Raw genomic sequence first — 16,329 nt, 5'->3', positions numbered from 1 at the left:
TTTATTTTCCATAATTTTTAATAACATACGGTATCCACGATCATTTAAATGGAGATCATCTCTCCTTCCGTTGATTAATCTGCAAGTAACAGAAAACCGCAATAAGAAATCTTTATTCATGTTTGTTCTCTACTTGCACATAATACCCTGGAAGCCACCTCTTCCGTTTATGGCAAGGGTTGATTAAAACCGTCATGCAGCATGTAAGTCGACTTCCACATGCACTCCACGCAGTCCAGACCACGCCAAAATGATGAAATGTTTGAGTTGGTTCAAACATATGCATGGTGTGTGTGCGTAGGCCGCCAAATTTTTATGGAAAAGGTAAATCCAGTCATGTAGCCCTCATTTTGTTGTTGCCCCTCGGGACAAAACGGAAGATCATACTACGGAAGATTACACTACGGAAGATCATATCATATGAATAAAATTAAGTAAATAATTAAATTAATAAATTAAATTAAAATTTGTTCATGTGACGATTAAAACCTCCGCTACGGGTCTTCACAGTTGGAGAAAAATCCAATTTTTCGTCGATTTCTTGAGTGCCTCGTGCACCCGATTGCCTATTTCTAGTGAGCCGTTCCAATGCCGACGATATTGTTCAAGTGTCAAGAGTAACAAAAAAGCTTTTTAAACAAATTAGTTTTAATTAGTAGCATTTCCTTTCTTTAGAAATCGATTTCTCCTTGCATTCCGGCACGCGATCGTAGACTGCTCCTACACCATTCCTCATCCGCGAAGGTTTTACGCAGGTAAAAGCAGTTTTGGAGATAACCTCAACCCTCGAACAAAATCTACGCAATAGTTCGCCAAAGTTAAAGATGAGTCAAATCCTGTCTATTATACAAGTACTCAGCTTTACTTGAATCAACGCATGGATTTGTATTTTACATTATGAATAAATTTTTCGAGCATTCGTCTAAAATTTACAACACAGCATTTTTAAAAACTTTCCCCAGGAAATGCGATTATATGCAGAGCATTCAACCTGAGAGGAAGTAAAGAAAAGCTTTGTAAGAAACAGTTACAAATTAAAATATTACTGCCATGGATCGCGATTTTTCGTATCTGCGGAAATGCGACCATTGCAAACACTCTATTCCAGGAAGATATTAATGCACACACTGGTTAATGGTCACTGAGACACATCACCGTAAATCCTCCCTTATGGGGTTGAGGAAGAGTGGGATTCATTTCCAGGAATCCATTACCTAACGCCCGAATCGTCCATGCCAGGACGAAAGAAGATCCATTAACTGTTGTTCCTAAGCACTAGCAAAAACTCCCTTTCACCTCATGCAACCCCACCCTCGTTATCCAGTCCGTACCTCACGTATTTCTTCCTATGCTGGTCAAGGACACTTCGAGAAAGGGATAGGTGGGGGAGGAGCGGCCTAACGATGCGGGGATTCCTCAGGAGTTCTCTCTCATTGTCAATTTTCAAGCTTTATCTCTGAGCTTTTTGTGCGTCATTCGCCGCCAACTTCTTCAGCAAGAGGAACTAAAGGAACATATTCCCATCGTACACGCCCCATCACGGAAGCACGGTAGGGTCACCACGGAGCGTTTCGAAAATAAATACGCTTACTGCCCCATGGAGCGATGGGAGACTAGGCGGAGGCCATGGTTAAAGACGAAGTATGCCTGAAAGAACATACCATTTTCAGGAAAAAAACCCATGTCTAAGATAGCATAACGATCACGGAAATACCCAAAGAAAGTGGAAGTTATCGTATAATGGACCTAAAAAAGGGAAATAAGGGACAATTCGCGGAATGTCTGTGTATGGTACCAAGTACAACTGTCTTCATTATCTGTATCTGTATATATTACTAAGTATTGATGTCTTGACTACCATATATCAAAAAACCAGCGAGATGAATGGACGCATAACAGAGTAATGAAGAATATTATAAACTCATACCGCCGGTCAAGTCAAAACGTCGCGGCGAGAAAATATTAAGTATTGTAGGTCCGGTAACTTGTAAATCAGGGACGATTCGCGGGATATCTGTTAGGAGTACTATGTATTGATGTCTTCTCTGACATATATCAAAAAACCAAAGAGATGAATGGACGCATAACAGAGTAATGATGATTTTTAAACAGGTATACCTTCCGGCGAGTCTCAGCTTCGCGGCGAGAAATTACTACGTATTGTAGGTCCTGTAACTTATAAATCAGGGACGATTCGCGGACTATCTGTGTAGAATACTAAGTATTGATGTCTTCTCTGACATATATCAAAAAACCAGCGAGATGAATGGACGCATAACAGAGTAATGATGATTTTTAAACAGGTATACCTTCCGGCGAGTCTCTGCTTTGCGGCGAGAAATTACTACGTATTGCAGGCCTTGTAACTTATAAATCACGGACGATTCGCGGGATATCAATTAAAAGTACTATGTATTGATGTCTTCTCTGACATATATCAAAAAACCAAAGACATGAATGGACGCATAACAGAGTAATGATGATTTTTAAACAGGTATACCTTCCGGCGAGTCTCTGCTTTGCGGCGAGAAATTACTACGTATTGCAGGCCTTGTAACTTATAAATCACGGAAGATTCGCGGGATATCAATTAGGAGTACTAAGTATTGATGTCTTCTCTGACATATATCAAAAAATCAAAGAGATGAATGGACGCATAACAGAGTAATGATGATTTTTAAACAGGTAAACCTTCCGGCGAGTCTCAGCTTCGCGGCGAGAAATTACTACGTATTGTAGGTCCTGTAACTTATAAATCAGGGACGATTCGCGGACTATCTGTGTAGAATACTAAGTATTGATGTATTCTCTGACATATATCAAAAAACCAAAGAGATGAATGGACGCATAACAGAGTAATAATGAGTTTTAAACAGGTATACCTTCCGGCGAGTCTCATCTTCGCGGCGAGAAATTACTACGTATTGTAGTTCCTGTAACTTATAAATCAGGTACGATTCGCGGACTATCTGTGTATAGTACTAAGTATTGATGTCTTCTCTGACATATATCAAAAAACCAAAGAGATGAATGGACGCATAACAGAGTAATGATGAGTTTTAAACAGGTATACCTTCCGGCGAGTCTCTGCTTTGCGGCGAGAAATTACTACGTATTGCAGGCCTTGTAACTTATAAATCAGGGACGATTCGCGGGATATCTGTTAGGGGTACTAAGTATTGATGTCTTGTCTGACATATATCAAAAAAACCAAAGAGATGAATGGACGCATAACAGAGTAATGATGATTTTTAAACAGGTATACCTTCCGGCGAGTCTCAGCTTCGCGGCGAGAAATTACTACGTATTGTAGGTCCTGTAACTTATAAATCAGGGACGATTCGCGGACTATCTGTGTAGAATACTAAGTATTGATGTCTTCTCTGACATATATCAAAAAACCAGCGAGATGAATGGACGCATAACAGAGTAATGATGATTTTTAAACAGGTATACCTTCCGGCGAGTCTCTGCTTTGCGGCGAGAAATTACTACGTATTGCAGGCCTTGTAACTTATAAATCACGGACGATTCGCGGGATATCAATTAAAAGTACTATGTATTGATGTCTTCTCTGACATATATCAAAAAACCAAAGACATGAATGGACGCATAACAGAGTAATGATGATTTTTAAACAGGTATACCTTCCGGCGAGTCTCTGCTTTGCGGCGAGAAATTACTACGTATTGCAGGCCTTGTAACTTATAAATCACGGACGATTCGCGGGATATCAATTAGGAGTACTAAGTATTGATGTCTTCTCTGACATATATCAAAAAATCAAAGAGATGAATGGACGCATAACAGAGTAATGATGATTTTTAAACAGGTAAACCTTCCGGCGAGTCTCAGCTTCGCGGCGAGAAATTACTACGTATTGTAGGTCCTGTAACTTATAAATCAGGGACGATTCGCGGACTATCTGTGTAGAATACTAAGTATTGATGTATTCTCTGACATATATCAAAAAACCAAAGAGATGAATGGACGCATAACAGAGTAATAATGAGTTTTAAACAGGTATACCTTCCGGCGAGTCTCATCTTCGCGGCGAGAAATTACTACGTATTGTAGTTCCTGTAACTTATAAATCAGGTACGATTCGCGGACTATCTGTGTATAGTACTAAGTATTGATGTCTTCTCTGACATATATCAAAAAACCAAAGAGATGAATGGACGCATAACAGAGTAATGATGAGTTTTAAACAGGTCTACCTTCCGGCGAGTCTCTGCTTTGCGGCGAGAAATTACTACGTATTGCAGGCCTTGTAACTTATAAATCAGGGACGATTCGCGGGATATCTGTTAGGGGTACTAAGTATTGATGTCTTCTCTGACATATATCAAAAAAACCAAAGAGATGAATGGACGCATAACAGAGTAATGATGATTTTTAAACAGGTATACCTTCCGGCGAGTCTCAGCTTCGCGGCGAGAAATTACTACGTATTGTAGGTCCTGTAACTTATAAATCAGGGACGATTCGCGGACTATCTGTGTAGAGTACTAAGTATTGATGTATTCTCTGACATATATCAAAAAACCAAAGAGATAAATGGACGCATAACAGAGTAATGATGATTTTTAAACAGGTATACCTTCCGGCGAGTCTCAGCTTCTCGGCGAGAAATTACTACGTATTGTAGGTCCTGTAACTTATAAATCAGGGACGATTCGCGGACTATCTGTGTATAGTAATAAGTATTGATGTCTTCTCTGACATATATCAAAAAACCAAAGAGATGAATGGACGCATAACAGAGTAATGATGAGTTTTAAACAGGTATACCTTCCGGCGAGTCTCATCTTCGCGGCGAGAAATTACTACGTATTGTAGTTCCTGTAACTTATAAATCAGGGACGATTCGCGGACTATCTGTGTATAGTACTAAGTATTGATGTCTTCTCTGACATATATCAAAAAACCAAAGAGATGAATGGACGCATAACAGAGTAATGATGATTTTCGAACAGGTATACCTTCCGGCGAGTCTCTGCTTTGCGGCGAGAAATTACTACGTATTGCAGGCCTTGTAACTTATAAATCACGGACGATTCGCGGGATATCAATTAAAAGTACTATGTATTGATGTCTTCTCTGACATATATCAAAAAACCAAAGAGATGAATGGACGCATAACAGAGTAATGATGATTTTTAAACAGGTATACCTTCCGGCGAGTCTCAGCTTCGCGGCGAGAAATTACTACGTATTGTAGGTCCTGTAACTTATAAATCAGGGACGATTCGCGGACTATCTGTGTAGAATACTAAGTATTGATGTATTCTCTGACATATATCAAAAAACCAAAGAGATGAATGGACGCATAACAGAGTAATGATGAGTTTTAAACAGGTATACCTTCCGGCGAGTCTCAACTTCTTGGCGAGAAATTACTATGTATTGCAGGTCTTCTAACTTGTAAATCAGGGACGATTCGCGGGATATCTGTTAGGAGTACTATGTATTGATGTCTTCTCTGACATATATCAAAAAACCAAAGAGATGAATGGACGCATAACAGAGTAATGATGATTTTTAAACAGGTATACCTTCCGGCGAGTCTCAGCTTCGCGGCGAGAAATTACTACGTATTGTAGGTCCTGTAACTTATAAATCAGGGACGATTCGCGGACTATCTGTGTAGAATACTAAGTATTGATGTATTCTCTGACATATATCAAAAAACCAAAGAGATGAATGGACGCATAACAGAGTAATGATGAGTTTTAAACAGGTATACCTTCCGGCGAGTCTCATCTTCGCGGCGAGAAATTACTACGTATTGTAGTTCCTGTAACTTATAAATCAGGTACGATTCGCGGACTATCTGTGTATAGTACTAAGTATTGATGTCTTGTCTGCCACATATCCAAAAAGGAGCCAGATGAATGGACGCATAACAGAGTAATGATAAATATTACAAACTAGTACCGTCTGTCAAAATACCGTCGTTCACGTCACAGGGTCGCGGCGAGAGACTGTGCTCTTGTGGGTTGGTATGAATGCGTGGGTTGGGAAAACTGTGGGCTAAGGTAACGCGACTTGTGTGTCATTGTTTAGCACACACTCAGTTTTGCCAGAAGACAAAATGTCTTCCTTAGTTGCCACTGAAAAACCAACTCCAACATTAATATGACCCTTCCAAGGATTCACAGGTGCGGAAAAACCGTTTATGGGAAATAGGACTATTATCACTTTTCCGTAAACCATGTTTGAGGGCCTTACATATCCCTACAATTGTAGATTAACAAAAGGTATGCTAAATTATCTTTTGATCGTTAATCGAAGTGCCTTTTTAGTTACTATTCGATTTAAGGGTCACCGGCAGTTATAAAACATTATATATTTCTCTAATTGTGTCACCGAGCGACTAATTTATTGTCATATTGAGATAATCCTTGTGAATTTATGCTGTAACTATTTCTGTCAGCAAACATTTTCTCCCTAGATTCCTACTATTGTAGACAAAAACCAAAGAGAGTCACTTTTCACTGTGCAACATTTATACTACACCAGTCTTCAAATAAGAAAAAACGAAAAGTACTCACCCTGAAGCATTTTCTCGTCAAACTTTTTCTCAGAAATGCGTTTGACTCTTAACAAGTCTTTTTGAAAACACTGAACTCCGTCAGTTTCTTCAAACACAGTGGACACATGGTAGCGGGCAGGCCATCTCCCACAGCAATCTGAGTGGTTAATAAACAAGTTAAACGTCAACAGCATTAGGAATTATCATGGAAAACATAATGAAGTAAGCAGCATTTTAAAGAAAATCGATAACATGTACCGTGTATATAATAACATGTAACTTACATATAAACCGACTAAATCATGTAGGGCATCCTTCACAGTTAATTTGCACGCTACACTCGAAGAGAATATGTTGTAATAATACTCATGATTCTTCATACAGAGTCTGCAATGGTCAATCTCTGAACTCCTTCCAGAAGAATCCGAGAAAATCCCACTGGTGTGACTCATCTTTTCGCTTCAAAATATCAATCAATATTTAAAACAGGTCTATCGTCAAAGAAATCATCCACTCAGCATTGACAAACATAACAAAATCCCACAAGGGAACTGCATTCACTAGAGTACGTGTGAAAATGAAATACTTTAGAATGCTCAACGAAAGGAATATAAAAGCCAACAATTAATGAATCGCCTGAAAGATAAACCAGGACGAAATAGAATGGACCGAGAATATTTTCAACAATTTTGGACACGATTACAAATTCCGTGGACACATACACAACAAATATTGATCCACAACATTACTTGTTAATCTAAGACAAAACAATCACACCTCAGTATTGAGTCGATGTTTCTAGTTGCCATTTTATCCGCCAACAGCAGACCTATAGTAGAGGCCAAACATACGCGGTTGAAGACAATTTTCTTTCCATTTGATAAAATAAATAGATAATGCATTGTTATTCATCATTTTTATTTCAATTTGTTGTAAAATAACTGTATTTTGTTATTATTAATTCTATAATTTGTCCAGATACGGAATTTAAGGCCAACTTCGGATTGCACACGCTCATAATCCATTTGCGCTTTTTAAATCTAAAAATTACTTTAAACTTTCTATGATGTAGAATTAGTCGTTTAAAAATATTCATGAATGATATTTCTCAATAAATCCCAATATTATGCCACTAATCGTTGAAAATACCTCATTTTTCGATTGTAGGCCTGTTGCATACGTGTTTTTTTAGCGGTTTAATACGCAACTAAAGTTCTGTATCAGAACTAAACCTAGCTTACCTGGCCAGTTATAAGGTGTCAATAAGCTTGAATTCTTGTGAATCGTTTGCTGTTTACTCTGCTGCTATGTGATTTCTTTCTGAAGTCCGATTTAAATGTGAACTTATTACGCCCTTTTCCTTGATAAGTCTAATATTTTAACACTGGTGTACGTCATGGAAATGATCTAAATGTATTAGGAATTTGGAAATCACTGAGTGATACGTGGATGATTTGTTGGAGTGAACTGGTTTAGAGATTCAATGAGTTATTGCAGTGAAAGCATGAGTATTACCATTGGGGATTTCTCGGAGTCTTCAGGAAAGTATTCGGAGAGTACCCCGTGCAGACGTTGCATGAAGAAAAATGATTATTATTACAACATATTCACTTCAGTTGTGGCAAGCCAGATAACTGTAGAGGATGCCTTATATGATTTAGTCGACTTAAAAGTAAGTGACGGTTTACATTTTATGGATTTCCTGAGTTCTTTTTTTATTCCGCTCTATGAACTTATTTTCCACGATATGTCTGAGGTCTCTTGCATACGTTTTCATTGATTTCTTAGGTTGCTGTGGGAGATGGCCTGCCTGCCACTTTATGTGCACTGTGCTTGGAAAAGCTCATTGAATTCAATGATTTCAGAAATGTTTGTCATAAATCGGACGCAGAACTGAGAAATGTTTCGTGTATAAATTACTCAAGGGTTAGTGCATCTTTTTTTCATTGGAATTCTAGTGTAACTTACAAATAATGTGAAATCATTCACGTAAGTAGATATTAACTTGTTCGTATTAGTTTACCGTGTAGCCAAGCCTTTTTCCCATAGTTTCACGTTCATATCGACGAGATTTAAAACTTTAGTAATATGTTTGTATTTGTGGGTTCAACAGGTTAAGACAATAACGTGAAAAAGTAACGTAATCGTGTATTTGATGAATCCACGACGGGCAAGGTATTAAGATATAAGTCTGCATCAAATTAGTACATGCAAAATTTATTAAAAAGCTCTTTGAAAAGGATACAAAAGTTAATGGAGCATTAAATTAGTTCATTAGCAATATTAAATGATATGAAAGGACCTCGCCAATCATCGACGGAATAGTGAAATTAGTCCAGTTTCCCACGTAGTGTTTCCGATTTTGGTTATGCAGTGGTGAGGACCGCAGACGTTTTGTCTTTTCTTACAACTATGTGTTTAAAATTCAATCCAAGCAAAAAAAGTGGGTAATTGGAATTCAGCTATGACCTACGAATTAAGGATATCAATGAATGCGAATAATTTTTGGGATGTGTTTTCGATATCTTTCTCTTACTTTAAACCTCCTGTTTGTATTTAAATTTTAACTCTTGAAGTTGAGGTCATTTACAGAATCGTATTTGCGGACGTTTTCAAAGTTCATTTGCCAGTTTAAAGTCGTATTAAGCATTAAGAGATGAGAGAAATGCATAAGTATACAAGTACTAAAAGTAAATTAGCTACTCAAAAAGTATCCTATAAAATATTTCAACAAAAAGATTTAAATATTTAAGGCATACTAAGAAAAATGATTTAACACACCATGGCTATTTAGTGTACTTGTCCGTTGTTATGTTAAAATATTATATATATCCATTTTTATATATGTATCATATTTGAGTGATTTGATAACAATATTATTTGCTAAAATTATCTATTTCAGTGGTTCATAAAAATTTTTATCTGCTTGATTACAAAAACCTTTATTCAAATTATTTAATGGTAAATAATATTTTGTTTACGTAACAAAGGTGTGGTAAGTGCTACCCTTAGATAGCATATATCAACTTTAACTAGCTTAGAAATTTTTTCTAGGCCTGTTAAAATCCTGAGATTCATTGTAAAATACATGTATCAATAACCGAATAAGAGTTTAGGATTTACATTCCTCTCTCTGTAAAGCGGTAATTATATAATTTTTTTCTTAAAGCCTTCTCAAGGAATCACACTTTCCCCGTGCGTGGGGCAAGTGAGTCCCACAGCTGATGTGCAATATATTTCCACATTACATGGCGCATGGGCTAAGTGCGATTAGCCCAGATATTCAGCTAAGTTACATTACTCTTTATGGTACCAACTTATGTTTAACCGTTCTTGAAAAACTCGCGTCATCCAATACCTTATCCAAAATATTGGAGTTTTTGTCTAGTACTTGAAAGAGCTTTATTGATTATTATCATAATCATAACTATGTACCATAATTACATTATATTTTTATCTAGGAATAACTTATAGTGCATTTAATATAAACAATATATCTACAATTTGAATAAATCAGAACAAAAATAAATCAATTATGTTCATATCAGCATTGATTTCAATAGCACGAATTACTCTAATGTTGGTTATTAATTGAAATTAAGATCTTATGTTAAGTTAACAAGTAGCCTTCAAAGCTTCTATCAAAAGTAATAATCTTTTAGGTCTTAGTTTATATAAACAACTTTAGAATTGCAGTGTAATATCATTTCTTTTTACTATAAACCCAATGACTTCCAATACCTTCTCCAAGGTATTTGAAATGGCTTTTATTGCATCTTCTGGTTAATTAGATATTACACTGAGGAATTTTGGTGAAATTGGTTCTGCTAATGATGGTTCGAATTGCATACATTAATTTACGCGTATTACAAATAGCTAATGAGCGTAGAAGCTGAATAATTAATGATAAAATAACATCAAGTTTTTATATGACAAGATATCCATATATAAATTAGATTGAAAGGAACAACTCAAACTATTTCTTCAAACTATTCAGCATTGAATATTGATTTGTTCATTTTAAGTTTGGTTTTAACCCGAGAAAGATGGGCAAATGGTTAACTTATCCTCAACAGCCAACTGAAGGCTTAGGTAATATGTTTATTTCTTCCCTAGGTATTTCGCTTGAACCCTCAATCTGTGGGTTGGTGAAACTTTTTTCAGTCCCGCAACATGTCCTCAGAAAGCAAACCACAGGATCACCTGATTCATTGATCTCCAGAATTTTCCCAATATAGTGAGCATCTGACATTTTACCTCTGAATATAGCCAGAATCCAATCTCCACTACAATCCTGTATTTTTGGGAGTGCACCAACTATCCCAAGCATGTTTCCCTTCGAATACTATCAAAGGAGGGGCTTTGATCTCATTTGCACTTTCCGCCATTAACAATGATGCTCAAACGACCTAATAAACTAATGGTATGAGTCGAGGGAAATGCACTCTTGAAAACGACTCTTGTCTTCCCTGGGTAGATCGAAAATGAAGTTTTGTCCAGATTCTATTCATACATTCTGGTTTATTATCATCGTGCTACTCATGGATTGTCTTTTGCAACAAATCAAATTGAGCATTTATCACAAAAGGTTAGAATTTTTTTTCCTTGCCTACTCTATCCTTTGAGGTTTCTTAATTGAAAATTTGTGCCATGAAATTAGACCAAAAAAACCAATCTTCATGATGTTTGTCGTCTTTGAAAGGTATTTTATGCTATTTTTATGAGCATGATCAGCAACCATTCAAAATCCTGGTACCAAACACCTAGTACCATGAGCCTCGGTATAATTGCCATGAGAATTAAAGAACCTGGATAGCGTAGTGGTCTGCGCAGTGGCCCGGAAAGCCAAAGGTCCGTGGTTCGATTCCCGGTCCAGGGGAATTTTTTCTCATGGCAATTCTTGTATATTTCACCGCCGATCACGCGGCAGGTTTAGAAATATTACACATACCGCTTTGCGCGGCTTTAGCGCAGGTTTGAGGCTCTCAACCGGTTGTGACTTCTTGGAAGTCCTTTCTCCCTCGCGTTGCCATCCTTGATGGACCGCGAGGGCCTAACACCTAGTACCATGAGCCTCGGTATAATTGCCATGAGAATTAAAGAACCTGGATAGCGTAGTGGTCTGCGCAGTGGCCCGGAAAGCCAAAGGTCCGTGGTTCGATTCCCGGTCCAGGGGAATTTTTTCTCATGGCAATTCTTGTATATTTCACCGCCGTTCACGCGGCAGGTTTAGAAATATTACACAAACTATATTCCATATTTATTCATACTAGCACATTTTCTCCCCATTCTTCCAATTATAATTTCGTCAAGTGCCTTCTTTAGGTCATCGTTGCTATTTGGCAGTCCTTTTGTGTTTTTCTCACGTAATTGTGCACCATTTCACCATGCAATATTAATTATTGCTCATATTATGACAGCAACCCCCAAAATATGCATGAAATTATTGAATATATGCTACAAGGTCTTAAACACAGTGAAGGAAATACACACAATATGTCTGCTAAAAATATAAGCTTGATTTTGGTAGGGCTTCAGGAAAGGTCTCAAGTTTAACTTTGCATAAACAATTTCGCCTGAATCGAACTTAGGTTATGACACTTAAAAAGATGCAATTGTTATGGTGAGAGGAAAATGTGAGGTAATTATTTTATGAAAACTAACTAAAAAAAGCTTCTTTATCAAAACAACCATAAAAATAAAAGTTGATATGAGAACTCCCATTAAACAACTTAGTTCTATAGTCCACAATGATTTGTAATATGTATACAAACAAAGTTTAACTCAAGAATTGCCAGACAGAAACTAAAAGTTTAAGCCATACTACAATCATGTAGCCCTGTAAGGAAAGAATGATTGGATATGGTGGGAAATGTGCGACATCCCCAACTAAACTAAATGTAATGATCCGAGTTCTAAAATTTAAAGTAACCAAGAAAACTAATCCATGAAGAACAGAAAACAAGATATAGTTCTTACCTAGCACCTCTGAGACGTAGATGCTGAAGGAACTGTGGTGTTACCTGTCCTCACAACCAACAGCAACTACGAGATGAACTGAAGGGTATATTTTCTAAGAGTGAGGAACAAGAATTCGAGGGATAAATATTTCGAAGTAGTCGGCTCTGGTTCCATTGCAATATGTGGAATATGTTGTACGACCGCCACGTGCCTCGCGAACGGAAATACGATTCTCTTGAGTGAGGTTGCACTTACACCACCTCACCTTACTAGTTATTGTCCAAATAAATGAACCCATGAAATTACACTTTAACGAATGTACACATAAATTTAATTTACCTGTGAAAATTGTCACCCTAAATTTCTATTTTATATACTAGCTTGCAACTTTAAAAGGAGGGAGTGAAGATACTTTGCATGACCTTGATATTCCAGGGGTTACATGAGTTTGGTGTGCATGACACGATTTGAAGGCCTTCTCATGGCCCATGTGATGCTATTTTAAAGCCATAATAGTATGACCTGAGTTTCACCAAGAATCTTCTTGCCCAATGTTGATTCTAACAGCCATGTAGTTTATGGCTGATTGATTTGCAGACGCATTCCAATTTTCATTTAATGGCATTGATAAAATTGCAAAAATCCTGTTTCCTCGAGATTATCAGCATTCCTTATTTGTTAATTTTGAAGTAGGTGAGTTGCTGTATCAGTGTTACTCTCTTTGCAGAGTATTGGAGGAGAGGGGGCAGTTCATGACAATTTGAGGTCTTCTACTGATAGTAAGGACTGCGTTCAAGATGCGGTTGTAAGCACTTCAGAGAAAGCATGCTCAGTCCAACCAAATGAAATATTCATTCCTGTGCCAGACATCCAACTGCCCACAGCCAATATGTTGGTAAGTTTTATTCTCATGCACGGTAAAACCTGTGTCAAAAGATTCATTATTTTAGCTTTTGCTTTATTAACATATCAATTGTATGATGAAAATAGGTTTGCCTAGCATAAGTATATGCATTTCTATGGGGAGTCTTCTTTATCATTTGCATCATAAGTTGTATGATAGAAGGTAAAATGCTTATCCATTTACTCATAATTCAATTTAACCTTTTCCCTACTACACACTTATGTACATGTGTGGACGTTTCCTGACCCGGGAGTTGACAGCCGTATATTTGTGTGTGACATTTTCCTGGCCAGGAGAACAAAAGCCGTGTGTGCATTTTCTAGCTCTCCCCCACTTAGGTTGGTCGTGGGTTTACGTTGTCTGTCTCGGAACTCAACCCTGCGGGGTTTAGGAGTACGCCTCAGAATCCGGGAGCATGTACCCGGACCCTCGTCTTTTATAACCCCTCTTAGCAGTAAGGGAAAGCAGTCATACAGTTGTTTATCCAGTCAGTTTTCCAAATGAATATTTGTTCATTTCTCAAGAAAAATAAACTAAGAATTGAATTCTTGGTCTTTTGAACAGCATTTACAATTTTTAAACGAAATTCTATGGTAAATATTATCTTAAATCTCGAGTTATGTATAAACATCAACATGGAAATTGTTGTTGCATTAAATGCTTTAATATTGACCGTAGAACTTCACTTAAATTTTGACAATGCTCAGAAAAAAATGAGGAATTCAATTCAAAGTCTGCAATTTACGTGCAAGCAACAATTATCCGTATTCTATGCACTGAATTGTTGAGGCCTTTACTTTGTAGAATTCCATATTTAATGTTTGGAAGGAAATTTCTTAGCTTTTCTACAAAAACACACACTTTATTGCCGACTAGTTTCGGTTACTTTGTACCATTTTCAAGACTAGTGATACACATCAGAATTTGCCGGTATATATACTCTGTGGTCGGGTGATTGGAGGGGAAGGGGAGAGGTAAGTGACGGGAAAGGTGAAGGAGGGAAGGGATAGGGAGAAAAACCAGAATAGTTACAAAGAAGAGCGTGGGTTGGCGTCACAAGGATTTTTTGGGGTGTAATAGTGGAATGTCTAGGAGGGGGGAGTGGAAAGGGAAAAGGTGGTCATTAGCAATGGGTTCTTTCCTCTTTACAATTTTTAAAATTTCCAACTGTTCTCTGATGTCCAGCTGCGTTCCTTTTTTGACTCGGTGAAGCAATTCCGGGGTAAAATCCGCTTGGTGGCCTTCCTCCCGAAGATGGGTAGCGAATTGGGACATCCCAGTGTTGTTGTAGTAATCGCGCCGGTGTTCCTCCGCTCGTACGGTCAAACTTCTTCCTGTTTGTCCTATGTATTTGGAGTCACAATCACCACACCTTAATTGGTAGACCCCGCTCTTGAGGGCTGAGTCAGTGGGGTCCTTGACTGAAGGTAGCATGCTCTTCAGGTTAGAATTATTGTAAAAGGCCGGTTTTATGTTGATTACTTTGAGTAATTTTTCCAATTTAATAGAAGGTTGGCCTAAATATTTTATGCGTCGCCATGACTTGATCCGTGGTAGAGTAAATACCTCTGAGTGAGAATTTTCTCTTTTTGCTTTCAAACAAATCGTTGATCAATTTTTCGGTGTAACCATTGGCTATCGCGATTTTTTTGATGGTGGTAATTTCTGAAAGGAGATCTGAGGGCTCTAAAGGGATCGACAAAGCTCTATGCAGCATGCAATGAAAGGCTGACAATTTTTGGGTTATGGCATGCTTGGAAGTTGCGTGGATGACTTGGTCTGTATGAGTAGACTTAGTAAGTTCTCCATTTACCGAAAGGACTCCAAATACATAGGACATAGTGACTCCAAATACATAGGACAAACAGGAAGAAGTTTGACCGTACGAGCGGATGAACACCGGCGCGATTACTACAACAACACTGGGATGTCCCAATTCGCTACCCATCTTCGGGAGGAAGGCCACCAAGCGGATTTTACCCCGGAATTGCTTCACCGAGTCAAAAAAGGAACACAGCTGGACATCAGAGAACAGTTGGAAATTTTAAAAATTGCAAAGAGGAAAGAACCCATTGCTAATGACCACCTTTTCCCTTTCCACTCCCCCCTCTTAGACATTCCACTATTACACCCCAAAAAATCCTTGTGACGCCAACCCATGCTCTTCTTTGTAACTATTCTGGTTTTTCTCCCTATCCCCTCCTTCCTTCACCTTTCCCGTCACTTACCTCTCCCCTCTCCCCTTCCCCTCCAATCACCCGACCACACAGTATATATACCGGCAAATTCTGATGTGTATCACTAGTCTTGAAAATGGTACAGTGTAACCGAAACTAGTCGGCAATAAAGTGTGTGTTTTTGTAGAAAAGCTAAGAAATTTCCTTCCAAACATATCCGTATTCTAAATACGTATAAGCAATACATAAGTTGACCACGTACCAATGCCACAGGTATGGTCGTAAACCCGGTAAGGAGGGTGCACAACTACCCTTGGAGTCTGAGATAAAGCAGAGTTCCAGCGAGGTGGGGTCGAAAAAGGTTCCGCGAGATCCTTCTTAACGAATGTCCTCCAAAAATGCTCCGTACCACGAAAAAAGGAGAGTCTCTTGGGGCTCAGTACAGCAGTTGTGCTAAGACAAAAACTCTGCTGTCTCGAAAGGGTTAAGTTGTACTATACGGCCAATGTTAAATGACCTTGGTTTAAAATATAAGCGGCTCTCAAGTGAACTCTCGAGCGATGAAACTCATTATTAGCCGATTAAAAATGAAGTGTGTCTCATTGATCCCGAAAGGGACTGGCGGGTCGTAAAGGAAACCATTAGGTGGTCCTCTTTGGGACTGCAAGGATGATAAAGGTTATTTTATTTGCATTGCTGTGAAATAGCCACAGTAAATTCATCTTATGGTGCACAGAATTTAAATTACT

At 38.0% G+C, this 16,329-nt stretch overlaps 2 protein-coding genes across 2 annotated transcripts in view; one reads left to right on the top strand and one right to left on the bottom strand.

Annotated features, from left to right (window-relative positions):
* LOC124173081 (zinc finger protein 2 homolog) overlaps positions 1-16,329 on the bottom strand; it is a 191,441-nt gene that overhangs the window by 134,161 nt on the left and 40,951 nt on the right. The window lies entirely within an intron of this gene.
* On the top strand, positions 7,812-13,598 carry LOC124173329. The gene is made up of 3 exons (XM_046552860.1): positions 7,812-8,210; positions 8,327-8,464; positions 13,227-13,598. The coding sequence occupies exons 1-3, from the start codon at positions 8,022-8,024 to the stop codon at positions 13,497-13,499; spliced, it is 600 nt and encodes a 199-aa protein (XP_046408816.1). The 5' UTR covers positions 7,812-8,021; the 3' UTR covers positions 13,500-13,598.

The sequence above is a fragment of the Ischnura elegans genome (assembly GCF_921293095.1).
Source record: "Ischnura elegans chromosome 13 unlocalized genomic scaffold, ioIscEleg1.1 SUPER_13_unloc_4, whole genome shotgun sequence".
Classification (NCBI taxonomy): domain Eukaryota; kingdom Metazoa; phylum Arthropoda; class Insecta; order Odonata; family Coenagrionidae; genus Ischnura; species Ischnura elegans.
Note: the sequence above shows the minus strand (reverse complement) of the source record. Positions and strands in the feature narration are given on the sequence as shown.